Source organism: Ahaetulla prasina, chromosome 2, assembly GCF_028640845.1.
Source record: "Ahaetulla prasina isolate Xishuangbanna chromosome 2, ASM2864084v1, whole genome shotgun sequence".
Taxonomy (NCBI): domain Eukaryota; kingdom Metazoa; phylum Chordata; class Lepidosauria; order Squamata; family Colubridae; genus Ahaetulla; species Ahaetulla prasina.
In genome coordinates this window covers 129,029,955-129,057,419 of record NC_080540.1, presented here as the reverse complement: position 1 = coordinate 129,057,419, position 27,465 = coordinate 129,029,955, and the positions used below count along the sequence as shown (strand labels likewise).

General features: G+C 37.5%; 1 protein-coding gene across 10 annotated transcripts in view; it reads right to left on the bottom strand.

Annotated features, from left to right (window-relative positions):
• The window catches only part of EXOC7 (exocyst complex component 7), a 54,663-nt gene extending 34,325 nt beyond the window's left edge, over nt 1-20,338 (bottom strand). For 5 of the 10 annotated variants that reach the window (XM_058167318.1, XM_058167312.1, XM_058167311.1 and 2 more), the window contains exons 1-6: nt 20,151-20,338; nt 15,395-15,460; nt 14,842-15,026; nt 12,353-12,458; nt 10,816-11,038; nt 3,447-3,614 (exon numbers count right to left, since the gene is read on the bottom strand). In XM_058167318.1, coding sequence (XP_058023301.1) covers nt 3,447-3,614; nt 10,816-11,038; nt 12,353-12,458; nt 14,842-15,026; nt 15,395-15,460; nt 20,151-20,210 — 808 coding nt within the window. In that variant the 5' untranslated portion in view covers nt 20,211-20,338. The remainder of the gene's footprint in view (nt 1-3,446; nt 3,615-10,815; nt 11,039-12,352; nt 12,459-14,841; nt 15,027-15,394; nt 15,461-20,150) is intronic. The other 5 variants (XM_058167313.1, XM_058167316.1, XM_058167314.1 and 2 more) reach the window with 3 other exon arrangements.
• Between the last annotated feature and the right edge of the window lie 7,127 nt (nt 20,339-27,465).

Sequence of the window (27,465 nt, the reverse complement as noted above, 5' to 3'; positions counted from 1 at the left end):
TCAAACAGGAGAGGAGGAACAAGCTGTTGCTTCTCATCTTACCCAGCTGTCCTCAGAAAACTACTGCCATGCAAGCATCCTGGAAGCATTCAATGATTTTTGTACAGAAGATTAGTTAGCATTCACCAGCAGGAAGATAAAATTGGAACAAGCAGATGACTTGTAGCCAGCCTAGAAAGGAGGACTAAACTGGACTTCTCTGTGGGAAGAAACATCTTTTAAGAATGGGTCCACAGAGGTTCTGTACAGAAATCATTCGGATGCAGTAACTTTTCTCTGCTTGGGGTAGAGGTGTCAGTTTTAATTTTGACAAATTAGAGTTTTGGTTTGATTTGGTTTTTTAACTAACCGATCTTAAAGTTGCAAACAATTATTGAACATAATTTACAATTTCTTTATATTAAACACTTTCTTTAAAGGGAAGTTTCCCTATATCTTACTTTGCCCTTTGATTAGAAGCACAGGCAATCACAATATTATCTATTTAACAGTCAATATCAAAGGCAAATTCTTCAAAAATCCAGTTACCTTTTGGTGGAAATATTTCACTTGCATGCTAGAATCTTATTTTTTTGCAGCACAGCTTTATAGGTTGTCAGTTTATCTTGTTCGCTTTATGATACTCTACTATTAAAACCATGGAACGGAACTCAGAAGTTTAAAACTGACTGGGAGGACGGGATTTAACAGTTACAGAAAATGGAATAGCTGTTTCCTTGCCTATCATTCAAGATGGGTAGAAGACAAAATAAGGGATGATTGCATTCCAACAAAAGAAACCAATAACTACAATTTGACAGACATTAGAATTTCCCCTCTAGACCTGCCCTTGAGAGCTGAATCATTTCTGGGAAATAAGATTTCTTATCTACCAAAGAATTATGAAGGCACAATTATCTTCCATTATTTTGTCAGATTGCTTTGCTGTTGGGCTCTTTTAGATACATACAGTTATCCTTCCTGGCAGATCAATTCAAAATGCTACCAGACCTAGCTTGCCCAGCATATGACAAGTAATTGCTTCATTATAGGTGTTATGGGCAAGTGGCTTATCACATCTGACCATTTTTTAAAATGTGTGAATTAGTCCTATCTCATCCACTGAACTGGCCCTCCACTTCATGAGATGTTTTCCTGGCTGGAAATGTCAAAAGCAGAATTCCAGGAATCTACTGTATTACACACCAGAGGAATTAATATGCCCTTTCTGATAGCACTTGTCATTTCAGATGGATGTTACTGGGAGAAAGAAGGGGAAACTTTTAGATCAATAAATTTGTCTACAGGTATGGCAGGAAGCAAGGAGCATTTGATAAATTAACAAAGATGCACATATGTGAAGTTGATTGTTGCAGATGACTTTATCCCCAGGCTTCTTGCCCTGTGAGGGTGAAGATTCATTCTCTGAGCTTATGGGTTCTTCAGTGGAGTTTAGGGGATGTCAGTGTCAGTGATCTGTTTATAAGGGCTTCATGTGGTCAGTAGGTCTTGTGATGGGATCAGGTCACCTACTGATCACACAAAGCCCTTATAAACAGAAGAACACTGACACTGACATCCCCTAAACTCCATTGAAGATGTTACCTAGCCTGGTAACGAAACATTCGGAAACCAACCTACAAGCTCAGGGAACAAACCTTTACCCTCATCCTGCAACTGAGATACAGATATTCACCACTCTTTCTTGTCTCAGTACTGGCCAGCTTTCAGGAAAAAAAATTAAGACATGGCATAGTTTTCAGAGCTCCAACTGGGGTTTGCCAAGCATTCCCTTTGGAAGCAGAAGTATAATGAGTCTGAAATTGCATATATTGCAAAATGCAATAATACATTCTGAGAAGCAGCAAATGGACACACATACCTGGAATGTGGACTGTCAATGATGTAATGAAACATTTTAAAAAACTTCCCAAAATAATGTTTTCATTCCTGACAATTTAACTTGAGTGTTCTATAACCCCCTATTCATCTATGTCTTCTATAATTCACAGTTTCATTCTGCAGGGCATTCCTCTTGAAACATTATGTTGCAAATTCATTTTATCACAGGTAAGAAAGTGTTATTATGGGGGCCTTAATTATTGCCTTCTATAACACTATCATTTCTATTTAATTATCAGCTACGCTCTAAATTAATTATATGAAGCGATCTGCCCTAGAGTAGCTAAAAGATAAGAGAATCTTAATAAAAACCAACAGTCAGAAAAATAGAGATATTTAAAGATATTGTTTTTTTAAATGCATAACTAAAGATAAATTAAAAGTTAAATTTCAGAAGCTAGTAAAATTAAGGCCCTTGTTCCAATGATTAATTACAGAGAAAAAAGTCTTACAAAGAGAATAGATGCCACTGTACAATGGCTTTAGATCATCAGAATGATGGGAGAGAGGCCTAATACAGACAGAGCTGAGATAGGAAGATAAAGTAAAGGAGGGCTGGAGAGAATGATGAAATTATCTGAGGTGAGAGGGGAGGATATGGGTTTGTACACATCTGTGGGCAACATGGCAAGAGAAGAAGTGAATAGAAGAGTGAAGAAGAGAAGAGTGAGCTTGGCAGAGAGGATTCTAAAAGGAAGAGTGGAATGAGTGAATGAATGAGCAGACTTTGTGTCAACTGAGAATGTGGATTATGAGAAAGAGTAAACTACTGGTTCCATAGGATACTTGGTTATATCATAGATCAGATTTCATTTCCATCTTGCATTCAGGCTTTGAATCTGAAAAGTGAAATCTCTTTCAAATGAAGCTTGACTTCTGCTGATGCCATTTTCTTGGCCGCAATACAGAAAAGGGTTGCCATTGATGTCTTTGGAGATGTGGATTTTGGGTTTTGTCTGCCTAAACTAAAGCTCTGCATGCTCTAGTGGTTGGTAATGCCAGTATAAATCAGGCCTGACCATGTACAGCTTTTGGATGTCAGCCAAGGTCACCTAGATATTTCATTCCAATTGGGCACTTAATAGCCGGTTAATTATTTGGCTTCCCTGCTTTGCCTTTCAGTGAAATCAGTGCTTTGTGATTAGCCATATCCATTATGAATCTATGAATAGTCATCTATAGGAGCCATTCTGCAACTAAGCCCCTGGATAGAGATACCTGGTCTAAGGAAACCTTGAAGGACAGGACATCACAGGAAAAGATAAAGAAAGTGCTATTGTGGGATTGGTGTAATGTTTTAGCCTTGGGCCAGCACTATTGCAAGAAATTACATTTCTACCTCCCACCATTTGCCTGCTCTATTTTTGTATGATCTCCAGATTTACTTTGAAATTTAAGCAATCCACCAGCCCTTTACAAATAGATAACCTGGGATCAAATACTAATCCTAAAACAAAGTGATTTTCCCTCCTCAAACCATACTGAATAATAAGCAAGTAAAATGGCCTGGCTTTGATTTTCTAAGACAATTAGACAGAAATTATAATCTAAAATTTCAGACTAACCTGGTCTTTTTATTGGTTTTTTGGTGGGTGTGTCTTTCCTCTTGTTCTGAACTGCAGGAGAGTATGGGATGCCCGAGGAAGAACTATTCTTACGAAAATGCTCCTTCAACCCCTTGATAGAGCGGTCCAACTGGCTGGAACGGATCTGGTAGTAAACATTCATGAAGTCTAGGAAAAAACAACAACACACATTACAAAGCATACTTCATTTTTGTTAGTGCTCCAAAATACTGATAGCACAATAATGTAACAGAAAAATTGCTCATCAATTTCAGTAAATTGGATTATGTTTATTGGAAAAAGAAACCACAGTCAAACTGTTTCATTTTTTAAAAATATATATATAAATTCATATAAATATAAAATATCTAAATGTTTTGTTTAGGAAATGTCTATTTACTAAAATGCATTGCTTTATAAATAAGAAGAAAAGAAAAGAAAAAAGAAAACATCATTATACCCCGATATATCCATTTGAAGTAAACTATATCTATGAAGCTTGACTAGAAAATATAAAATTATATAATATAAAACATAAAGTTAGCAAAAATCACTTTGTAAAAGGCACTATATTTAAAATGAGATCAATCAGGTCAAGTCTAAACATTTTTGCTTCTTTTAAAAAATACTGACTTCAGTACAGTTATCACTGCCAAAGATGACTTACTCGAGGGTACACAATGTGCAGCTCTCCAGATGTTGCTGAACTACAAATCCCAGTAGCCCTAAACAACATAGCTAACAATTTGGGATGTTGGAAGAAGCAATTCAGCAATCCTTTCAGAAGCCAAGCCTTGTGCACTTACATAAGAAATACCAACAGTTTTCAAAACATGCAGAGTTAATTTTGCCTTCTCCAAAATTCCCTTATGCCTTCTAAATTTCAGTCTCCTACCCTTACTAGAGCTGTGCTCTAATTCTCTGAATGCTCGCTCTACAAAGCTCTCCCTAGAAGCTATGCTGGTGTGAGAAATGGCTCTGTTCCTTAGGCTTCCCTTCTGGACTCCTGCAGGTGGTTGCTTCTCCTCACACAGGCAGTTAAAACCTGTACCGCAAAGAAAATGAAGACAAACCAAGTCACCCAAAACAGGCCCATCAGAATATTTAGAGGGGCTCCTTTCAGCTACGCTGCAAGGGAGACAGTCACCAATTAGGAACAAAAGGCATGGAGCTATCACTGGGAATAATATGAATTCAGTTCATAGTTCAGAACACCACAACAGTCACCTACAGCCAAATTAGAGTTTCATGTTTGAGAACCAAAGTTGTGTTGGTTTTGCAGCAGCAGAAATGTTGGTTTAATGAAATGGACGGGCTTTTCTGACCCTGTATGGGCCACTAGTCTACTTCATCCAATGTTGTATCAGGATGGTTAAATGGGTGGCTGAGTTAAATTTAGCCAAATCAATCACAACTTCAAGCATTAGAAGATATGGGAATTGTATACTTAAAATGGTCATTTTTAAAAAAACACATTACAAAAACTGAAGACTATAAGCCAAGGGATGAATGTGATGGAAAATTCCCAGATTAAATTATTACAGGTAGTCCTCAATTTATGATTTATCACTTAGTGACTATTCGACATTACAACAGACCCTGAAAAAAGGATGTATTACCTACATTCAAAGTTCCTCCCCCTGCAGTCATGTGACTGGATTTTGGGCATTCAGCAACTTGCCTACTTTTATAGCCATTTGTAGCATTCTGAGGTCACATAAATGTGATTTGTGACATTTTTGCAAGAAAGTGGCATTTACTTCTGGTTTCCAGAAAAAAAATGCCCCAGAATGAACAGTGGGTTTACTTAATGACCATGTTCCCTTTATGACTGTGATGTTCACTTTATGATTGTCACATTTGCTTAATGGCCACTTCAAAAAAAGTCATAAAATTGTGTGGACTCACGTAGCAACCCACTTTACGATTGTCATGACTTATAACCAAAATTGTGGGTTCAATTGTAGGCTGATCCTTGAAATGATCTTCAATTTTTGAAATTATTTTACAATCTTTTAAAGAAAATAAACAATTAACCCCTTAGCTTTCCTCTGTGACCAAAAACAAATCTAGAAGGTAACTACCTGGAGTACTGTAATGTCATGGCTCTCTTATCTCCAACATTTAATTCAATTTGCCTAAGTTTGTTTCTTCTGTGCATTTCAATTCTTGAACCTGCCGCCCACTCCCATACCAAATGTGCCAAACTAAGCATTTTAGGTTATGATGTACTTTTTCAAAATAAAAGAATGGAACTCTACGTGCTTTTTTTCACAGTACTCCTGATTTCAAAACAGAATTATAAACAAAAAAATGAGAAACCTGAATTGGGAATAGACTGCTGTACTCACAAGTCTGCTTTATGTGAAATCAATTGGACATATTCGTGACAATTTAAATTCAATTAATTTCCATGGAAAGTAAATCCAATTAACTTAATCTAGATTCAAATTCATGTGATTTGTAATGGATATACTAGAGTGTCTGCTAATTTATATTGAGCTCCATCCCGTTCACGTTAGAGGCACTGTTTAAGGCCCTTCAGGGTTTAAAGGATTAGCCAATGACATCAGCATTGCCTGGGGTATGCCCATTTATATTGAGTGAAGTAGCCCTATGTTATCAATGAGAACCAATCTTAAGAAAAGGATTGTCAATATGGAAATAAACTGAGAAGTTTTACGGTTTTTCTTATTCTATAGCTCATCACATGAATGGAGCTGAAACAATGCCAAATAATAATTGGTCAAATAATTTGGACAGTTAACCCTATGCAAGCAATTCCCTTATCAAATAAAACAGAGTTTTCAAGTAAATATAGTTCATTTCACACACAAAACATATGAAGATTCACACACAGTAAGAAATAATTTTATCCTTTCGTTTTGTGTTTTTCTGTAATAACCAGAAATGCCTAACAGTGTTTCTTCCTGTCCCTGACTTCCCAGCTTCATCCATATTTAAAACAACATTCCCCGATTTGGAAACCCAGATGCATTGTGGCTGCAACTCTCCAAAAGCCCCACTGGGCTGGGAATTTTGAGAACTACAGTCACAAAAAGCTGGAGTTTGTTTATGCTCTGGAGAATCCTCTTCCATTTATGTCTTCCTATTTTCTCCAAGAAAATTCCCAACTTCCCAGGCTTCCCCCTCTCCTACTCACTCCAGACTGGACTTGAAGATAACTGTTCCTGTGGTTCTTGTTGCTGGACTGCTGAGGACAGAGAAAGGTAAGTGGCTGAAGTCAAGAAAGCATGCAAAGCTCATGGATGTGCCCAGAAGAACAAATAAATTCTTTCTGCTAGCAAAAATATGGTATTATCTTGACTATTATTCTAGGAAAAAAAGGAAACAATGAAAGATTTATTTGATTTTTATAGGAACTTCTAAACTATACTCATTTTCTCCCTGTGTTAGCAGAGGCGAATGCAAAAGAGGCGGAAGCATTTTTTAAAATCTACATTAGAATTTAAAGCAAACTAAAAATTACATGCAGGGGAATGCTGCACAATTCTGGCAGTTACTGGACTTCATGCATTTCTAAGTCATAAAGTTCTCTGGTTTTAATCTAATTTGTTTTGTGGATTCAACCACTGTAATCCAGCACAGGATTACTCAAACATCTTTGAACCAGTAGAGTTTTGACAGTTATAAAACTCTTTTCAAAATGGCTGCTATGTTGAGCATGAGTAATTAAAATACATCCATTTCCCAGAAGCGCAACAAGGAGCATGTCTAAACAAATTAATATCTTTACAATAATTGTGAGGGCTTGGAAATTAACATTTGTGCTTGAAGCTGATGCTTATTTCACCATGCTCATTTCCCATTTGCTATTTTAATTAAATGATTAAAAATACATGCAAGTAAGACAGGAAGTTTGATAGATATTGCCTGGCATTTCTGCACATACAGGTATCCTACTGGGGACCAAAAGCTTCAAATTATGTGTGCATTCAACCATTGTGTTTATAAGATAAAATATAAAAGCCTTAAGAAAAGAAATTTAGAATGGAAAAAGAAGATACTAAGTATTTTTTACTTATTTGTTAGATCCTCTTCATCCAAGAACTCAAGGCAACAAACTCAGTGCTCCCTCTCTCTCTCTTTTTTACCATTTCAAAGAATTTGTAAAATAAGTTGGCTTGAGAGAGAGTGACTGGCCCAAAATCATTCAATAAGAATAGGCTAAGGTGGTTTTTTCAGAGCTGCCAAAATATCTTTTCTTTTGAAAAAATGTTTAAGTTCTGGAACACTTGCTTTCATTCCCCACACAATCTGCCTTTTGAAAATCAGATTCTTTTACAATTTTCATCTCTTTTATCCTAGCAATCTTCTGGATAGGTCACTTATAAAATTACCCTGAGAGTGAAAAACAGGCTGACAATATATTTGTTGTTGTTAGTTGCGAAGTCGTGTCCGACCCATCGTGATCCCATGGACAACATTCCTCCAGGCCTTCCTATCCTCTACCATCCTCTGGAGTCCATTTAAGCTCACGCCTACTCCATCCAGCCACCTCGTTCTCTGTCGTCCCCTTCTTCTTTTGCCTTCAATCTTTCCCAGCATTAGGCTCTTCTCCAGTGAGTCCTTCTCATTAGGTGGCCAAAGTATTTCAGTTTCATCTTCAGGATCTGGCCTTCTAAAGAGCAGTCAGGGTTGATCTCCTGTAGGACTGACTTGTTTGTTCGCCTTGCAGTCCAAGGGACTTTCAGGAGTCTTCTCCAGCACCAGAGTTCAAAGGCCTCAATTCAATATATAGCCAGTTCAAACAGTAGATTTTGGTGTCATGTTTAGAATCACAGCAATCCATGTAGAAATCCAATTGCTTTCCTTGTCCAGGTAATGTTAAAAGTAGCTTCAATTCAGCAAAAAAATTCATATGTGGAATCTGAACTAGGTTCAATTCAATTTCTAGATTTCAATAAATGTAAGCATTCTGATTGATGCATTAAAATTAGATACGTCATTTGCTTTGACCAGAATAAGCTTTGCCAGATGCCAAAATAGCAATAGCACTTAGATTTATATACCGTGCTTCCCAATGCTTTACAGCCATCTCTAAGCGGTTTTACAGAGTCAGTGTATTGCCCTCAACAATCTGGGTCCTCATTTTACTGACCTCAGATGGATGGAAGGCTGAATCCACCTTGAGCCTGGTGAGATTCGAACTGCCAAATTGCAGTCAGCCGGAAGTCAGCAGAAGTAGCCTGCAGTACTGCATTCTAACCACTGCGTCACCACAGCTTTTAAAAGGTAGTATCATATAGAAAGCTAATAGTCTCCCGGCTTCAGTAGGACTTAGATGGAGAAAAAAAACATTTTTCTCAGAATTTTACTTGAATTTCTACTTAAAATTCATGAAGCCACAACTTTTTTTTGGACACACGGGTATTGTACATATTGAAAGAGCTTAGGACCATAATTCAGAGACATGTTTGTATATCTTTCAAGCACATGTAGGAATCTTCTGATAAGATCCTTTCGAAGTACACTCAACTGTATTGATTTTCCAATATTTAAAGTATTGGGAAAATTTGGGAATTTAAAGACATCAACTCAGACAGCCACGTGATGCAGAGGTTACGGCACTAGGCTAAAACTAAGAGACTGAATTCTTTTCTCGCATAGGGCATGAAAGGCAGCTGGATGACTTTGGGCCAGTTGCTCTCAGTTCACAATGTCAGGCTCGGGTGACAAATACTTTAAAATATTTTAACTACATCAACTATTTTAAAGAAATCTCAGCAAAAATTACAGTTCTGCACATACTGCACCATTTTAGATTATGCTATTAGGAACCACTCTAACACTTACTGGAACTTTAATTCAAACTAATGGAACCAAATAAAAACTGATTGCTGTCTTATGGCATTGATCAGCAAATAGAAACTGACATACAGGTAGTCTTCTGTATGTCCAACCACAACTGAGCCCAAAATTTATGTTGCTAAGTGAGAAAATTGTTAAGCGAGTTTTGCCCCATTTTACAACTTTTCTTCCCACATTTGTTAAGTGAATCACTGCAGTTGTTAAGTTAGTAACACGGTTGTTAAGTGAAACTGGCTTCTCCATTGACTTTGCCTGTTGGAAGTTTGCAAAAGGTGATCACATGACTCCAGGACACTGCAACTGTCATAAATATGAACCAGTTGTCAAGCATCCAAATGTAAATCACGTAACTATCACGTGACCATAGGGATGCTGCAATGGTCATAAGTGTGAAAAATGGTATTAAGTCACTTTTTCAGTGCCGATGTAACTTTAAACGGTCACTAAATGACTATCTGTACTTTGTACATATGATGTGAGAGGAAGATGAAACTAGAAAAAATGACTGAGCTTTGCAAAGCTGAACAAAGGAGAAAGGGAAGACAACAGGTAAAGTAGGCAGATAATATCACAGAAATAACAGAGCTGATCATGGAAAAACTTTAAGCTATTATTAAAGGCTGGTTAAGGTGAAGAATATTTGTTCATGTAGTCCCCAACTCTATGATATCTAACTAACATCCCAACTGAGCCCAACAATGATTTTTTTTTTACATTTATATCCCGCCCTTCTCCAAAGACTCAGGGCGGCTTACAGTGTGTAAGGCAATAGTCTCATTCTATTTGTATATTTACAAAGTCAACTTATTGCCCCCCCCAACAATCTGGGTCCTCATTTTACCTACCTTATAAAGGATGGAAGGCTGAGTCAACCTTGGGCCTGGTGGGATTCGAGCCTGCAGTAATTGCAGGCTGCTGTGTTTTAATAACAGGCTATCTTACAGCCTGAGCCACCACGGCCCGTTTTATCTAACATCCTTCAATTTTTGATATGAAACTTTTGGGAAAAATAAAAAATAAAGAAATAATACATTCTGTATACTGTTTGTGTTCTATATATAGAATACATACAGTATACGGAATGTATTATTATATATATAGAATACATGCCATATTCTATTAATTTTTTACACTTAATAATCCAGATTTCTAATTTACTTCCTATGACTTGCTTGTTACCATACATTTGAAATATATTTTTGTGCCATAAATTTAAAGATGCATGAGAACTAAATTATTCAGGAATCTAATGAGTGCAGAGGCAAAAGGGCACTTTTTTAAGTGTCTCACTGAAGTACATTAGGACCAGTGCTGGCTCAGTGGAAATGTGAATTTCATTTGCTGGTATAGTGTCCCGAAAGCAGTTCATAAACAGCCAAAATGGCTAAAATCAGAATAAAGTAATAAAACAAAGTACAAGATAAAATCACTCAACACAGAAATAGGAAGGCAAAACTTAAGTCCATAATAAAAGCCTTGCAAACTGAAATGTTCCAGGCAGAAGCTTAGAACATAGGCAATCCCTAAATCAACTTACCATGATTCCTTCCATACTCCACTAGCCAACCAGAAATACGGACAATGTCCTGTAGGACACTCTCAGGAAGGTGTTCTAAGGACACATCTTCTTGAGTCTTTAAGTCATCATCCAAAGTGATAAGATCCAGGATAAGGATTGGTGGAACTGGTTTAGAATTTCGGGTCATAAGGCTACGAAATTCAGACTCCAACGATTCCTTCCCCCTCTCAAAAAGCAATTTCTGGATGAGGTAACACAAATAAAAAAAGATTAGAGCTATATATTATAGCCTTAAGGTTATAAAACAACAGGTGATTTGTATGGTTACCCAAATCACAAACATGGGCCCAAACTACACAAGCAATGAAAGGGTATAAAAAAAATTAAAAAACCAAACACTGCATATAATTCAGCAATCATTCCTATTTAAAAAGCTTTGGTGTCTCAACTTAAAAACAACATCTTAAGTTTGGGGGGGAGGGAGAAAATTGGGTAATGACTCCTTTTGTAAGGGACACAAACACTGGATTTGCAGTTATCATGCTCTTCTGGACCATGACATTCAGACATTCTGACTCATAAGTATTTGTTTCCTATTGAAGAAAACATGGCAAGAAATAAAAATGTAACTCCATTTTATCCCTCAATGATTTTATAGTGTCTCAACTAAACATAAACCACCAAAGGTCACAAGGTACCAAAGCAAACCACTAGTGATCTGTTTCAAAATGCAAACATTGTAGTTCTTTTCAACCCTCAGGAAGCCAGTTTTTCCCTCTTCCCTTACTTCAAATACAGATGAAATGTGTGTTCTAACAAGATCACACCACAGTCATGGATGTTTTCTTTCTCATCAGATTGACTGCCAGTTGCAACCCTAATTCCATTTCACTCAATCCAGTTGAGTGAAGCTTTGTCAGCATGAAATTCTCACTGTTTGAGTCTATGGATAATGCATTTGTAAGAAGACTAGGCATTCTCTTCTCACACAGAGAAGGCTTCTTAGTGAGTTGTTACTCCCTGAAAACCCTGCTTTGTAAGCCCTCCCCTTCAATATAAGCTTATAAATACTTGTGAAGAAATGAATGACCTGGTGAGAGACACACACAGTGTGTGTGTGTGTGTGTGTGTGTGTCTGTATGTTTGAGAGAGAGAGAGAGGTGGGGGGAGGAAGGGAGAGGGAGGGAGGGAGGGAGGGAGGGAAGGAGAAAGAGACTGAGACTAATATATTGTTTGCTTCTTTTTCTAAGAAGGAAGGAAAAGAGGATGCTTAATTCCCAAAGCAGCAGAGACTCTCTGAGGGAAATTAAATTCAGCAATTGGAGAATGTGAAGTTTTCTCTGTTCAGTGACTAGCTGTGTTCGGTTGAAATGATTGGCATGTCTCAGAGTCAGAAGCATGAACACCACTACCCTAAACCTGCTTGATTTGAAGGTGGTCAGGGGCTGTGGGCAAATATGATCTGCTTTTAAAGTAGACATGGAACTGTCTGCAGTTGGAACAGATGGTGGTTTGGCAGGACTCATTTATGTTCATATTCAAGCACATTACATACCACTCTATTGAGTTCTGGACTATCAGGATTGTTATCTTGAAAATATTCCACAGCCTTCTGGATTTTAGCCATGCAGCCTAAATATTCTTCCAGTCTCCCTGTAGGACTATAATGAAAAAAAAAGTAGTTCAGGAAGAAAAGTCATCAGACAACTGATTGCTACAAAACTATACAGTATAAAGTATACAGCATTTTCCCCTGAAGACTAGAAAATAATTATATTTATTCCCCTCAGAAAAGCCTGCTGTCATTAACCAGAACTGGACCTAGTTGGCAAGTTACACTGGCATAGGTAACTGGTAGATATAAGGAGGGAAGAGGACATTTTTTGACAGGGGGTGGTTTTTTTAAAATTTACTTTGTTCATTTATATACTATATAAATGTATATTTGTTTTCTGAGGTTTTCGCGGGTGTTTGTATGTAGGTCTTTGGTTATTCGAGTTTTCTCCCGCATAAAATTGGAAGTGTCTTGGCGACGTTTCAACGAAGTCTCATTCGTCATCTTCAGGCTTCAGCTTCGTGCTTCTGGGAGCAAAAGTGCTTCGTGCTTCTGGAAGCACGAAGCTGAAGCCTGAAGATGACGAATGAGACTTCGTCGAAACGTCGCCAAGACACTTCCAATTTTACGCGGGAGAAAACCCGAATAACCAAAGACCTACATATAAATGTATAGTATATACATTTATATAGTATATATAAATACTATATATACCCCACCACTCAGTTCATTTGATAGTATGGTATGGGACCTATCACAAAATGATTGCCACAATCGACATGGCCAGACACAAAGCTGTCCTCTGTTAAAAGGCAAACAGGCAAGACTTATTGTTTACATCCTCAAGATTCCAAAGGTGTTCTGTACTAAGCAAGAATGTTCACTACCAAATACAGCAGTTTCTCACAACCTCGCATTGTGATTTTCTAAGAATACCTCTGGAACCTATGCATCCTTGGCAGGAGTGGGTTCCAAAGTTTTTTTACTACCATTTTTGTGGGTGTGGCTTATTTGGTGGGCGTGGCTTGGTGGTCATGTGACTAAGTGGGTGTGGCCAACTTGAAGTCACTCAGGGCAAGGTGGGGCAGCACCTTGCTGTGAGTGACATCAAGTTGGCCATGCCCACTCAGTCAGATGACCAATGCTGCAGAGACAGGGAGATTTCTCCCGGGGGACAGCCAGAGCTTCGCCGCCTCTTTTCCTCAGAGGAGCTGCCTCCAAGTCCTTGAGAAGGGACACACACACACACACACACACACACACACACAATACAACACAACAGACTCACACACAATGTAAAAGCAGCTGCACTTCACTCAAAATGGCCCCTGCAACAAGCAGGAACCTCACACAGCCACAAAAAGCTCAAAAACCAACTTTCACACTTTACACACACACAACACAACACAAATGACTCTCTCTCACACACACACAAAATGCCACATACAGCTTTGTGAGATTTTGTGTGTTTGTGTAGTTAGAGTGAAAGCTGCACAAATATTTTATTTTATTATTTTATTTTATTTATATTTTTTAGATCAGGGGTCTCCAACTTTGTAATTTTAAGGTTTGTGGACTTCAATTCCCAGATTTCCTCAGCCAGTAAAGCAGTTGCTGACTGAGGAGATGGATTCCAAGCAGGCAGATTCAGTTGCTAGCTGATGCAACTGATGTAAAGCATGGCTTTGCCAGCCCGAAAGAAGCAGCAATAAGATAAGTGAGGAGGGAGGATTGGGTGGGCCAGAGGAAAAAAAGATTTTAAACGGGTCCTCTGACAATCCCAGCTGAAGTTGCTTAATTGCAGCCCAGAACCTCTTAATTTAGTTGAGATCGCCAGAGGAGCCTTTTAAAACCTTTTGTTTTAACAACCTCTTTAAAAAACTTTTAAAGGGTTCTGATTATCCCTGCTCAGCCACGCGATCATCAGAGGTTTTTTTTTTTTTACTTTTAAAAGCCTTTTTTTGGCTGAAGAAAAGATGCTTTTAAAAGTAAAAAAGGAAACAAACCTCTGATGATCGGGGAACGGGTTCGGGGCGTGGCCAGCCAGCCATTACTACCGGTTCTCCAAACGCCAGAAGATTTTTACTAACGGCTCTACAGAAATGGAGCGAACCGGGAACAACCCACCACTGATCCTTGGGGAATAAAAATGATGCTGATTATCAGTATCTATCTATCTATCTATCTATCTATCTATCTATCTATCTATCTATCTATCTATCTATCCATTTATTTTATTAGGATTTTTCTGACTTTTTTGCTTAGGTTCCACACAATATTCCATTGCAGTGTTTTCCCACATTGACAAATTCAAGATATATTGAGTTCAACTTACAGAATTCTTAAGAACGGATATGCTAGCTAAAAATCCACACATCAGAGGAGTTTATATATTGGAAAATATTGTTTGGATTCAGCCACTTTTCAAAACAAGTGAAATTATTCTGTTTGGAACTTTTAAATATCAGTGTTATTATGTATCAACTTACCCTTCCTTTATTATCTTCTCTGTGTCCTTTGCTACATGGTAGTAACTTATAATGTGATCCAAACAAAAGAGAGTCTTCTCCACATTCTCCTGAAGACGCTGAAGATTTTCAGTTTGTTTATGTACAGGGATAATTGAGTTCTCCAGCTTCATCAAACGGCTTTCAAAAGATGAAAGTATTGAAACCTAAGCAAAAAAGTTAGAAAAAAATCAGTTATAGGCAACTGAGACCATTTTCTTCAACTATTTTCACTACTATCTTTTACTTTGCAATTCTATCAAATAAAGCAATAGAATTCAAAATGTATCGAATAGCCATACTAGAAAATGTTCAACATTTTCTTTATGAAAGCAAATTATCTTGATAGGTCAACTCAACATTTTGGAATTATTATCAAGGTTCTGAGACTTTCATCAGATAAGATAATACTCACAGCAAAAACAGGGAAAGATCAAAACTTGTATTACATTGAAGCCATGAAAGATGAAATGTGAGAGAAGCTTACTGGGATGATTTCAGATTGCACCAAAAAGCATAAATTATAGAAGCTTACCATATTTCTAGTGAGCTGATCACTTTTTTCTAAACTCTCTCTAATGAAAGACAATGTTTCTTCTTCCTAATGTTACAAAAGGAAAAAAACATATAATTACTGAAATAAATAATTTCAGAATATAAAATTAATGTAAGTTCCCAACAATATTTAACACTATTCAGAGGGAAAGTAGAAATTCTTATCACTTTGCCACCAATCTGGCTGTTGATTAGCATGCTTTTATTTTAAATATCACATCAGAGTTTACTATCTAAATTATATCCTGAATCTACCGTATATGAATATAATTTTAAAATAATCATTTATAAGCCAACAAGTTCTCTTTGTTTGGGAGGGGGTGCAGGTGAATAGAAGAACTAAGCATAATCCTCTATCAAAAGAAGCTGTTTCTGATACCTGAAGGTACCAGAAGGTGAGTCCCAACATCCTGGAGAAGTTGGCAAGCTTCTTTTTTTAAGAAGTAAAAAAAAGGTAGTACAAATTTCAGCTTGGAAGGAAAAGCATTCCTTAGGAATTGATACAGAAGAACCCTTTTCTATGGATCTCCATAAACAGATCTCTGTAAAGGAGGATACTCTCAAAAGTGGCCCTTCGGAGACTTCCGCTGGCAACGCAGGCTTCGCGGACGTTCCTTTGGGATCGTCTGCCCTGGGTTTCGTCAAACCGTTCCTGACAGCGTACATGGGCTGTCAAACGGTTTGGGATTCCCTCCCCCGGATGAAGGGGGAGGGAAGAGTGGTCAGGATTTGGGTAGAGCTCCCCGGGATCCCCTGGAATTTAACCAGGGGATCGAAGGGTGAGAGCTCCCCTTTAGCCTGACGAAGCTCCGTGCCCAGGGTGCTTCTGTTTATACAGAATGAGAAGCCGCGACCATCTCTGTGTCAAGATTTATTCCTAAAGAGAATTCAACACAGACAGAGCAAAGCAGGAGGACTAGCAAGAATTTGCAAGTAATAAATCTTAACTTCAGCTCATAAATAGCTTTCCTTTGAACTAACTTTCAACTTGAGTGGATTTAAAATGGCGTTTGCAATAAACAAAGGAAAACGAAACTATAAAGAAGAAGAATATAACAAGCTACTTTTACAAGAACTGTTAATGATTTTTTTCTCCTTTTACCTTTTTCTTTATCACAATGTTTAAGAAGAAAAGTTTATTGAAATTTTTCTTTTTCTCTTTTGGTAGATTTTACAGTTTATGAATGGCTCTTAAGCAAACAGAACTAACTATTAAAATCTTGCAAACTTTTTCATTTTAAATACGGAAACTTTTATTTTTTATTTTATTTTTTAATAGAGAATTTGCAAGTAATAAATCTTAACTTCAGCTCTTAAATAGCTTTCCTTTGAACTAACTTTCAACTTGAGTGGATTTAAAATGGCGTTTGCAATATACAAAGGAAAGCGAAGCTATAAAGAAGAAGAGCATAACAAGCTACTTTTTAAAATGAAATGAACAAGAACTGTTAATGATTTTTTTCTCTTTTTACCTTTTTCTTTATCACAATGTTTAAGAAGAAAAGTTTATTGAAATTTTTCTTTTTCTCTTTTGGTAGATTTTACAGTTTATGAATGGCTCTTAAGCAAACAGAACTAACTATTAAAATCTTGCAAACTTCTTTATTTTAAATATGGATCTTTTTTTTATTCTCTTCTTTTTTCTTTTAATAGGAACTTTTGGAGGCTTATCTTTTCTTAATAAGTTTTTAAACAAGAGATTTTTACACCAATATATTAAGGATTGGAAAGTCTTTATTGTTAGATGTTAAGCTGATTGGGTGAGCAGATGGAGGAAAATGTGTAAGGAAAATGTAAGGAAATGTGTAAGATAGAAGACAAGGGGAAGGAGAATGCTTAAGGTGATTTTGATGGTATTTTCTTTTTTTAATATATATACATAGGGTTTAATTTTTACAACTGACTTATTTTGGGTATATCACTATTTGATATATGTGAGGTATAAAGGAATGGGAAGATGGAATATTGTTTAACTTTTGGAGGACAGATAGAAAAATTTATGGATGTAATGTTGGTATTTGGTTAAATAGAATTTAATTGTTATAATTGATATATTTTGGATATAAGTTATAATTTTAATAATGTTATTTGTTAGATGTAAGGTAAATTGAAGAAATATTAATATTTGTAATGTTATTTGATTTATGTAAGTGATATTTTTGGAGATTGAAAATGTGTAAGGAAATGTGTAAGATAGAAGACAAGGGGAAGGAGAATGTTTAAGATGTGATTTTGATGGTATCTTTTTTTTTATATATATATATATATATAGGGTTTAATTGTAAGGTAAATTGAAGAAATATTAATATTAGCAATGTTATTTGATTTAGGTAAGTGATATTAAAGCTATGAGAAGATAGAATATTGTTTACTTTTGGAGATTGGATAAAAATTTAAGAATTTAAGCTGGAAATATGAATTATGTTTGGGACACTGTTAAGGAAGAAAGGTATATTATAGAAGAATTTTTGATGAATACTGGAAGATGGAATATCGTTTTGGTCTTGATCGATGAAGATTGGATATATATTTGGTCTTAATTGATGAAGATATTTTATTGATGAACTGAAAATACTAACTTAATTGGAAGATTCTGAAGATTTTAGGAGTGGAATGGACTGATATATAATGGACTGGAAGAAGAATGTTTTTTTGTTTTTGGAAGGGGAGTTAAGGTCTTGACTTATGTTGTATTTTAATTTATGATTGTTAATTTTATACCCTGTACTTTGTTCTGGGAAGTCTCGGGGGGTGGGAGGGGAGGGGAGGGGAGATGAAGGATCAATGTAAAGGAATGATTGAAGATATGTAATTAAGAAATAGAAATAATTTGAAATGAAAGCGGGCTGCTCAGCTGCCATTTCAGAAGGAATGGAGAGGAGAGGAGGAGTGAAGGAAGAAAGCAGGTAGGAAAGAGGAGAGGATGTAGAAAAGCGAAGGAGAGGAAGAAGAAAGGGAAAGAGAGAGGTTAGAAAGGGTGGAAGAGAAGAGTAGGGAAAGAGGAGAGGATGTAGAAAAGCGAAGGAGAGGAAGGATGAAGAAAGTAGAAGAAAGTAGAGAAGGGAGGAGGAAGGTTTGTTAAGGAAGGAAGTGGTAGCTGGGCAGGTCCGAATAAGTAACAAATGAAAGTTAATGATTAATGTTGAATAAGAGACTGTATATTGAATAGGTTGTTGGAAAATGAAAATAAAACTTTTTACATAAAAAAAAAAAAAAGTGGCCCTTCCACAAATCAGGCATCTTTGTAATGAAACAGGTCAATCTTCTTGATAATCCAAGTCCAAATCATTTTAGAAGTTTAAAAATTAAGGCCAACACTTGAACTGAACCTGAAAAACAACTGGAGACCAGTTAAACCAGTTAACAATCTTAGCTGCCACATTTTAAATCAATTGAAATAATTCTCTTCAAAGATAGCCTTGCCAGTGCATTTCAATAGTCTTAATGTGGTATATTCACATTGTTTACTGTAATTGTCACCTTCATAATCACCGTCCAAAGATGCAGGGTCAGCTTATTATCAAGAAGTATTGTGCTAATCTGCCCTTTCAAGTAGAATGCAATTCCTTCCAAGACATATTGATTCACAACCCTAAATCACACATTATGTCAACAAACAGTACCTTTATCTTATTCAGATATGCATCAAGACAAATTCCTTGTGTGTCCAATCACACTTGGCCAATAAAATTCTATTCTATTCTATTCTATTCTATTCTATTCTATTCTATTCTATTCAAGTTCATTCACTGTCAAACTAGCAAATTCAGGTTCAAAAATATCAACCGCTTCTCTGAAGTTACGTGACAAAATACAAATGTGCTGTATTTCAACTGCACTTCACTCTATTGCACTTCACTCTAAATGACTTCTGCCGTGGCTTCATTCAATCACTCAGAGGGCAACAAAGAATTTTTGGAATTATTTTTTATTTGTATCCCATCTTTATTATTTTTACAAATATAGCTCAAGGCAGTGAACATATCCAACACACCTTCCTCCTCCTATTTTCCCCACAACAACCCTGTGAGGTGAGCTGGGCTGAGAGAGAAAGAGAGAGAGAGAGTGAATGAGAGTGACTGGCCCAAAGTCACTCAGCTGGCTCAAGGAAGATTTGAACTCAAAGTCTCCCATTTTCTAGCCTGATGTCTCAACCACTGGATTAAACTGGCTTGCATTTTCCCATCCTCAACCCTCTCCTACATTTCGTTTGCAGATTGCAAAGAAAAAAAAAAGGGGGGGGGGGAAACCCAGCTTTAAATCAATCAGTCATAAGTGTCACTTGTCCTATTTCAATGCATCCTTAAGTGCATCCTGTACAAGGATGACCCATATTTAGAGAGAGGTCACTACTGGAAGAACTTGTAAGCCCAATTTTTTAACATCATCCTGCTTGGACTAGTATTTAATTCACCATTAACTGGACCATGATGTGCTACGTCCCTCTTCTGAGCGTATGCAGCACACTGACACAAACCAACCCCATAGCCTCCTTCTCCCCAAGCCCTGAGCCAAGAAGTGATTGGCGAGTTGATGGGACAGGGTGCTGCTTATCCCGCCACCAGAGGCGGAGGGTTTCCCTAGTGCCTTAGAGACTCCGGCGCCAGATTTCAAGGCAGCGGCCGGGCGGTGGGGCGACAGGGAAATAGGAAAAGGCCCGGTGAGGGGAGGGATTAAGTCTGATACCGGGGAGAGTCTCCGAAGAGCCGGGGGAGAAGACGTACCACCCCACCCACCTGCTTCAGCTTTTCTTCTATTTCCCTCCTCCGGGCGGACGCCTCCTCCGTGGGAATCATCTTGAAACCCGACCGACCCCGGGAACCTGTGACAGACGAGGCCGGCACCTCCTCCGCGCTCCTGTCAACTCGTTTACGTCCGCCTCATTCTCCGCCCCACCCCACCCCCGCTATTGAATGGCTGCCATGTTGGGAGGAGAGGCTGTCCGGAGCCGAGCCGAGCATGCGCGGTATAATTGGGCGGAGCTGTAGCGTGCGCATGCCCATGCCGATCTGAAAGATCGGCCATTTTGGAGAAGCCTTTAAGGCGGTTCAGTTTGGACGCCAGGCGGGGTCACCGAGAAGTGGGAGGAGCTCTACTTGCGTGTCACGCCTGGCTCCATGCTACTTAATTGCAGCGGCGGTCGTTGCTTAAAGTCTATAGAGATTTTTTATTTTTTTTTGTCACAACAGTATATACAATCATCAACATAAACAATAACCCATCATGAGAGAAAAAAGTATATATAAGTAAAAGTATGCATATAATACTATAATGAAGGGAACAATAGGACAGGAACGGTAGGCACTTTTGTGCTCTTATGCACGCCCCTTATATCCTCTCAGGAATGGGGCGAGGTCAATAGTAGACAGCTTTTGGTTGAAGATTTTGGGTTTTTCAGTAGAGACTATAGAGTCAGTTAGTGAGTTCCAAGCGTTAACAACTCTGTTACAAATGTCATATTTTCTGCAATCAAGTTTGAAGCGGTTGACATTAAGTTTGAATCTATTGTTTGCTCTTGTATTGTTGCGATTGTAGCTGAAGTAATCATTTACAGGAAGGATATTACAATAGATGATTCTGTGTGTTAAACACAGATCATGTCGGAGTCGGCGGAGTTCTAAGTTTTCTAATCCCAGGATTTCAAGCCTGGTGGTATAAGGTATTTTGTTGTTTTCGGAGGAGCGAAGAACTCTTCTAGTAAAATATTTCTGAACGCGTTCGATAGTATTAATGTCAGAGATGTGGTATGGGTTCCAGACGGATGAGCTGTATTCAAGAATAGGTCTGGCAAATGTTTTGTATGCTCTGGTTAGTAGTGTAGAGTTTTTGGAACAGAAGCTAGGTAAAATTAGGTTTACAACTCTTAGAGCCTTTTTTGCTATGTAGTTGCAGTGGGCTTTGGCATTTAGGTCATTTGATATGAAAACTCCAAGGTCTTTGACAGGGAGGGGGTCGTCAGTAAGGTAATGTCCATCAAGCTTGTACTTGATGTTAGGGTTCTTTTTACCAATATGTAAGACTGAGCATTTGCTGGTTGATATTTGAAGTTGCCAAGTTTTAGACCAATCGGTAACAAAGTCAAGGTCATCTTGAAGGGTAGAAGTATTGTTAGTGGTATTGAATAGTTTGATGTTGTCAGCGAAGAGAACACAATAACTTGAGATAAGGTCACAGAGATCATTTATGTATAGTGTGAAGAGCGTTGGTCCAAGAACACTACCTTGGGGAACGCCACTTTTGACAGGAACAGAATTTGATAGAGCGTTGCCAATTTTGACCACTTGTTGTCTGTTTGATAGGAAGGCATTTATTCAATTGTGAAGAGGTCCTGAAATGCCTTAGGATTTTAGTTTTAAGAGAAGTTTGTCATGTACTACTGAGTCAAAAGCTTTGCAGAAGTCTATGTAGATTGCATCTATTGCTTTTCCTTGATCAAGGTTGGTAGTCCATATGTTTTTGCAGTGGAGAAGTTGTAAGTTGTAAGTTACAAGACAATTTTTTTCTGAAACCAAATTGTTTATTAGAGAGTAGGTTATTAGCTTCAAGGTAGAGTGTAATGGATTGGTTTATGATAGATTCCATTACTTTGCATGAGACGCAACATAGAGAGATAGGTCTGTAATTTTCAACTAGGCTGGGATCTCCTTTTTTGAAGAAGGGATGACTGTGGCTAGAGACTAGAGTTTTGGAAGGGAACTAGTCGTGAAAGCTTTATTAAAGATTATGCTTAGGGGTTCTGCTATATTTATTGAAAGTTTTTTTAAGAAGTATGCACATAGCCCATCAGGACCAATTGATAATGATGGTTTCAGGTTGCGAAGAGCTTTTTCAACATTATCTTCTGTAAGTCTATAAGAGTTAAGTCGTCATTATTTTTGGTACAATTGAGGAATGTCGGATATGAGCCATCGCTGTTTACAAAGATTGAGCCAAAGAATGTGTTAAAGAGGTTTGCTTTAACTGTTTCGTCCGTACATTCTTTGCCGTTAGGTTCTTTTAGTGGTGGGATGGATCTTGTTTCTTTAAGTTTATTGTTCACAAAATTATGGAAAGCATGATTGGAATTTGCGCGTAGAAGGTCTTCTTCTTGCTTGGTGTGGTAAATGTTACATTCAGTCATCCAAGTCATGGTTGTCCCAAAGGTGCTTTTTCATGAGGCAACTGGGCTTATTTTGTCTTTTCTTTGAAGACGTTTCGCGTCTCATGCAAGAAGTTTTTTCAGCTCTGACTGGATGGTGGGGGAATCAAAGGATTTATATTCCTTGCAGACAGCTAGTCATTTGCATCCTTTTAGAGGGTCATTAAAGCACTTGGAGGTTTATCTGTGTCCTCAGGGTCACCTGAATAGCGCCCCTGGTTCCTGTAGTCTGCATTTTTTTCTTTCTCTGGAAATCAGTTCATACTCCCACAGCATTCGAAGGGTGTTGTTCCCAAATTGGATAGCTAAAAGTCTATAAAGATTCTCAGTCATCCAGGTCATGGATGGATACAGATAAACCTCCAAGTGCTTCAACAAACCTCTAAAACAGGGATCTCAAACTCAAAGCCCTCAGGCGTCATGTGCTGGCCACGCCCACCCCTGTTTAGCAAAGGGGGGAAAGTCCTGATATGTCACATGATGATGATGTGAACGTGAGTTTGACATCCCTGCTCTAAAAGGATGCAAATGACCAGCTGTCTGCAAGGAATATAAATCCTTCCATTCCCCACTATCCTGTCAGAGCTGAAGAAGCTTCTTGGATGAGAAGTGAAACATCTTCAAAGAAAAACAAGAAAGTCCAGTTGCCTCCTGAAAAAGCACCATTGCGACAACCTGTCGTTGCTTGAAAACCACTCTATGGGAATTTATGAGCGTCTATCAATGAACCAATTCTAGCAAATGCTTAAGTGGGTCTGTCCAGATGTAATTCCTATTAAATTTAGTGGAAGTCGCTCTTCGATGAATCTGAGCTTGTAATTAGTGTGGGTAGTTCTCGACACACCATTTAATGACTGCTCAAAGTTACAGCGGCATTGAAAAATGTGTCTTAATGGCCATGTTTCATACTTAAAACCTTTGCAGCTTTCCCATAATCATGTGACCAAAATTCAGACACCTGGCAACGTATCTATGACATTTGTTGTGTCCCAACATCATGTGATTCCCCTTTTACAACCTGACAAAGTCAATGGGGAAGCCGGATTCACTTAGCAACCAGGTTACTAACTTACTGATTGCAGTGATTCACTTAAAAACTGTGGCAAGAAAAGTAAAATGGGCAAAAGTCACTTTAATGTCTCACTTAACAACATAAATTTTGGGCTCCTCATAAATCAATGAATACCTGAATGCCAATGTGTTTATAGACTATTTTAGGTCCTCTGGCATCTATAAATGATTCACTGAAACAAATATCCTTACCTCCTCACATACTAGAGTACAATTTGTTACTCTGCCGTTGGAAACAAAATATGAAAGGGGGACTATTTTGCTAAATAATCATTCTGCCTCTTAAGATGGAAACCTGCCATCTTAAGGTTTCCTTAAGACGGGTTGGATGTAAATCCAACCCATGGCATTGGGCCGGGTTATTTACGGGACCGCCTACTGCGACCGAATACCTCCCACCGTCCCGTGCGCTCTCACAGAGAGGGTCTCCTCAGGGTGCCGTCAGCGAGGCAATGTCGGCTGGCGACGCCCAGGGGAAGGGCCTTCTCTGTGGGGGCTCCCACCCTCTGGAACGATCTACCCCCCAGACTTCGTCAGCTTTCGGACCTTCGGACCTTCCGCCGCGGGCTTAAAACATACTTATTTAATTGTGCAGGACTGAGCTAGATTTTAAATTTTGGGTTTTAAATTGGGTTTTATTTCTATTTTTAATTGGACGGGCTTTAGAATAAGTTTTTTAAATGTTTTATATTGTATTTATATTCTATTTATCTGTTTTTAGTGCCTGTAAACCGCCCTGAGTCCCTTGGGAGATAGGGCGGTATATAAATACGATTAAATAAATAAATAAATAAATAAAATTGAATTGTAAAATGTGTAAAAGCAATACTATGTATAATGAACTATAAATAAAAATGTATTTTCTGATGGAGCACAAATAATTAACTTTCAAAAATAAGAAGTACACATTGCTCTTAATACAGACAGTAGAAATTGGTAAGGTCAACATAATGACAATAATCTGTCACAAATATATAAAGTGCAGTATCTGGATGATTACTTGGTCATGTATTTATTGTTATTTGCCCTTTGGACAGCTATACAGTTTGCTTGCTAGAGCTCTGTTTTCTTTCCCTGAGATGTCACAACTCCAATTCTGGTTTGCCCCTCTTTTGTTATGCCTTACATCTCTAAATAAATGTACTGGGTGTAAATATCACACCATTCAAAGTGATTTATGTTCAGATAACCAAGCAGAGTAGTAGAATGCTTTAATAAAACAGACTTCCTTATTTTGCTTATATTCACTTATATTTTAAACAAATTTCTCTTGACTACATGGACTTATTCCCAAATTCTTAAATCTGTGAAAATGTTTTCTGATCAAATAGAAGCAATTAATTAGTTTGTCCCCTTAAGTTGTAGGGACAATTAATACTGTCCCTACAATTTAAGGGACAGTATTTTACAGTGCAATTTTCTTTACACATGAAGCATTCCTTGAAAGGAAGAAGAATCAGAAAAGATGCTTCTTTGTACTTTTATGTCTAGGTACAAACTGAATTCTTAAAAGCCATTTAGGTTTGAGCTTACTGTAGGCTGAGTCATATGACGCCAACTACAATAGTACTGAAAGGACCTGAATGCCTTAATTCCTGTACGTAGAGATGGGAATATGTCCCTAGACATTGTTTCTCATTTCTACAGTTCACATCAGTATATCTTCCTCAGAAGATTCCTATTGACTTTTTCTTTCATGGTTGTTTTCTTAAGGTCCGGGTACAAAAAATATGTGAATACCTAGTGGGGAAAGAGAGTTTTATATAGTTAACTTTAAACATTGAATAAAGCATGATGCAAATTTACTGTTCTTTTCCCAAACAGATGACATAATTTGGCTGAGTAATTCCTATTTAGTGAAGCCAGTCAAACTTGGTCTTGTGGTCATACAAAGGCACATCCCATTCTATTTTAATGGCTTTACACAAAATTGATGGCAGTTTGTAAAAAATGTACTGTACAATTGTCCACTAGGTGTCCTCATATACCAGTTTGGAAAAAAAAGAATAATAAGGGTTGAATGCTTTGTTTCAAGCAATACAGTATTCAGACTTACATTTAGGACATGTCATTTGTAATTTAATTGGGACATTCCTTTCAGGTAGGGGGCCAGCTATTCTTGATGCAGCTCAGATAAAAGTAAATACTATGTTCTGAGTCTTAATCCACTTAGCAAACAGCAGTGCACACACCACAAAAATGTGTTGTAGAATGGGGAAATTAAATACCTGGCTGAGAATTCACTGATTCTTTCAGCTAGAGATACTGCAACATAGAAAGATTTTTCATTTTAGGTCTCTGAAATAAATGGATAATTCTTATCATTTTTACATGATTTACACTAATAGTGAACATACATAGCAAAGATGGAGCTTACAGTTTGCAAAATATGTTAACAAATATTTTGATTGGTCCCAGATTCTTAAGTTACATTTTACAACATTTTAAAATAGTGTTTTTCCTTTTCTTCTGATAAAAGTTTTGCCATGGATACTATCTTGGATACTTCATTAACAATGTGGTTGGTGTCATATTTAGGAGATGCTGTTGGCATCTCTTGAACATGGGTGCACTTTCCTCCCCTCTGGTCACTGAGGACCTTCCTCTTGCTTCACCCCACATGCCTCCTCCGTCACTGTGACTCAGTCTACTTTTGCACACGTGCTTAATGGTCTTTGAAAAGGTGTTAAACATGTTCAGAAATCACCTGACTCTATGTGTCACTTGTCACTCTGGCAACTTGAAAGGTGTCTAAACCCTCCATCCCAGGCACCTGTCCAAGCCTGCCCATTATATATTAAGGAAAGCAATTGATTGTTGTTTTTCCTGCCAGTAAATGACATTTAATAGGAGTGAAATCAAAGCCTGGGGAATCTGCTAATGCCCCATATTAAAACTACAAGGGCAAAACTTACTACCTAAGGCAGAGTAGAGTCCAAAAATATATATGATATGCTTCTATTTTACCTTACATAATTCTTGCAACAGAAAAAATACCTATTCTGAGGATCTCTTATAAGAATGCTTTGTTCAGTCCTGTTAACCATAATATTTTCAGTATATTATTTCACATCGGAAGAGCGTGTTTTTTTGAAAATAGTAGGAATTTCTTGTAAATATTATTACCTTTTCAGAAACTCCAAAAGCAAAGACAATGTTTCCCATTTGTTATATTTTTCTTTTTAATTTTCCTTCTTTTTGTGTATCATGTAATTCTGAATTTATCTGAAAATATATTTCATTTTAACTGCAATCATACTGTATTTTATTATGACAAAAATTGTCCCATGCATTCAGAAGGAATAGAGAGCTTTTTAAAATAATACCTGAAATTATCTTGCTAACTTTAGAATACTTTTGGTTCCTTTTTTGCTAATTTAAGCCCATATGTGAGACATGAATCACCTAAAAAAATCCCTGTGCCAAGCTTCCTTCAGGTACTTATCAATTTATAGAAAAAATGTTTCTTCATGCCGTTTAGAATCAGTTATCAAGTATCGCACATTTTTAAAAGGCAGCAAGAACAAGTTGTTGATTAACTTGCAGGCCCTTGTCTTTGCTGAAAATGGGATAATACAATAATTTAGTCTTATCTAATCTGGAGGAGAACTCAAGTACACTATTATACTATAGTCCTGTATTTCCCAACCAACACAGCCATCAGATCTAGAGGAAAGCTCATCTTAAGAGTCTTCCCTGCACCCCGGGAGATATAATTTCTTTGAGTTTCTAGAACCATCCAGCTGTCATTGTGGCAAAATAACAGTAATGTGGATGGGCTTTATATCACCAAGAAGAGCTTGTGTTTATCTGGTCAGATAACAGTAGCTGTGAAAACTCCC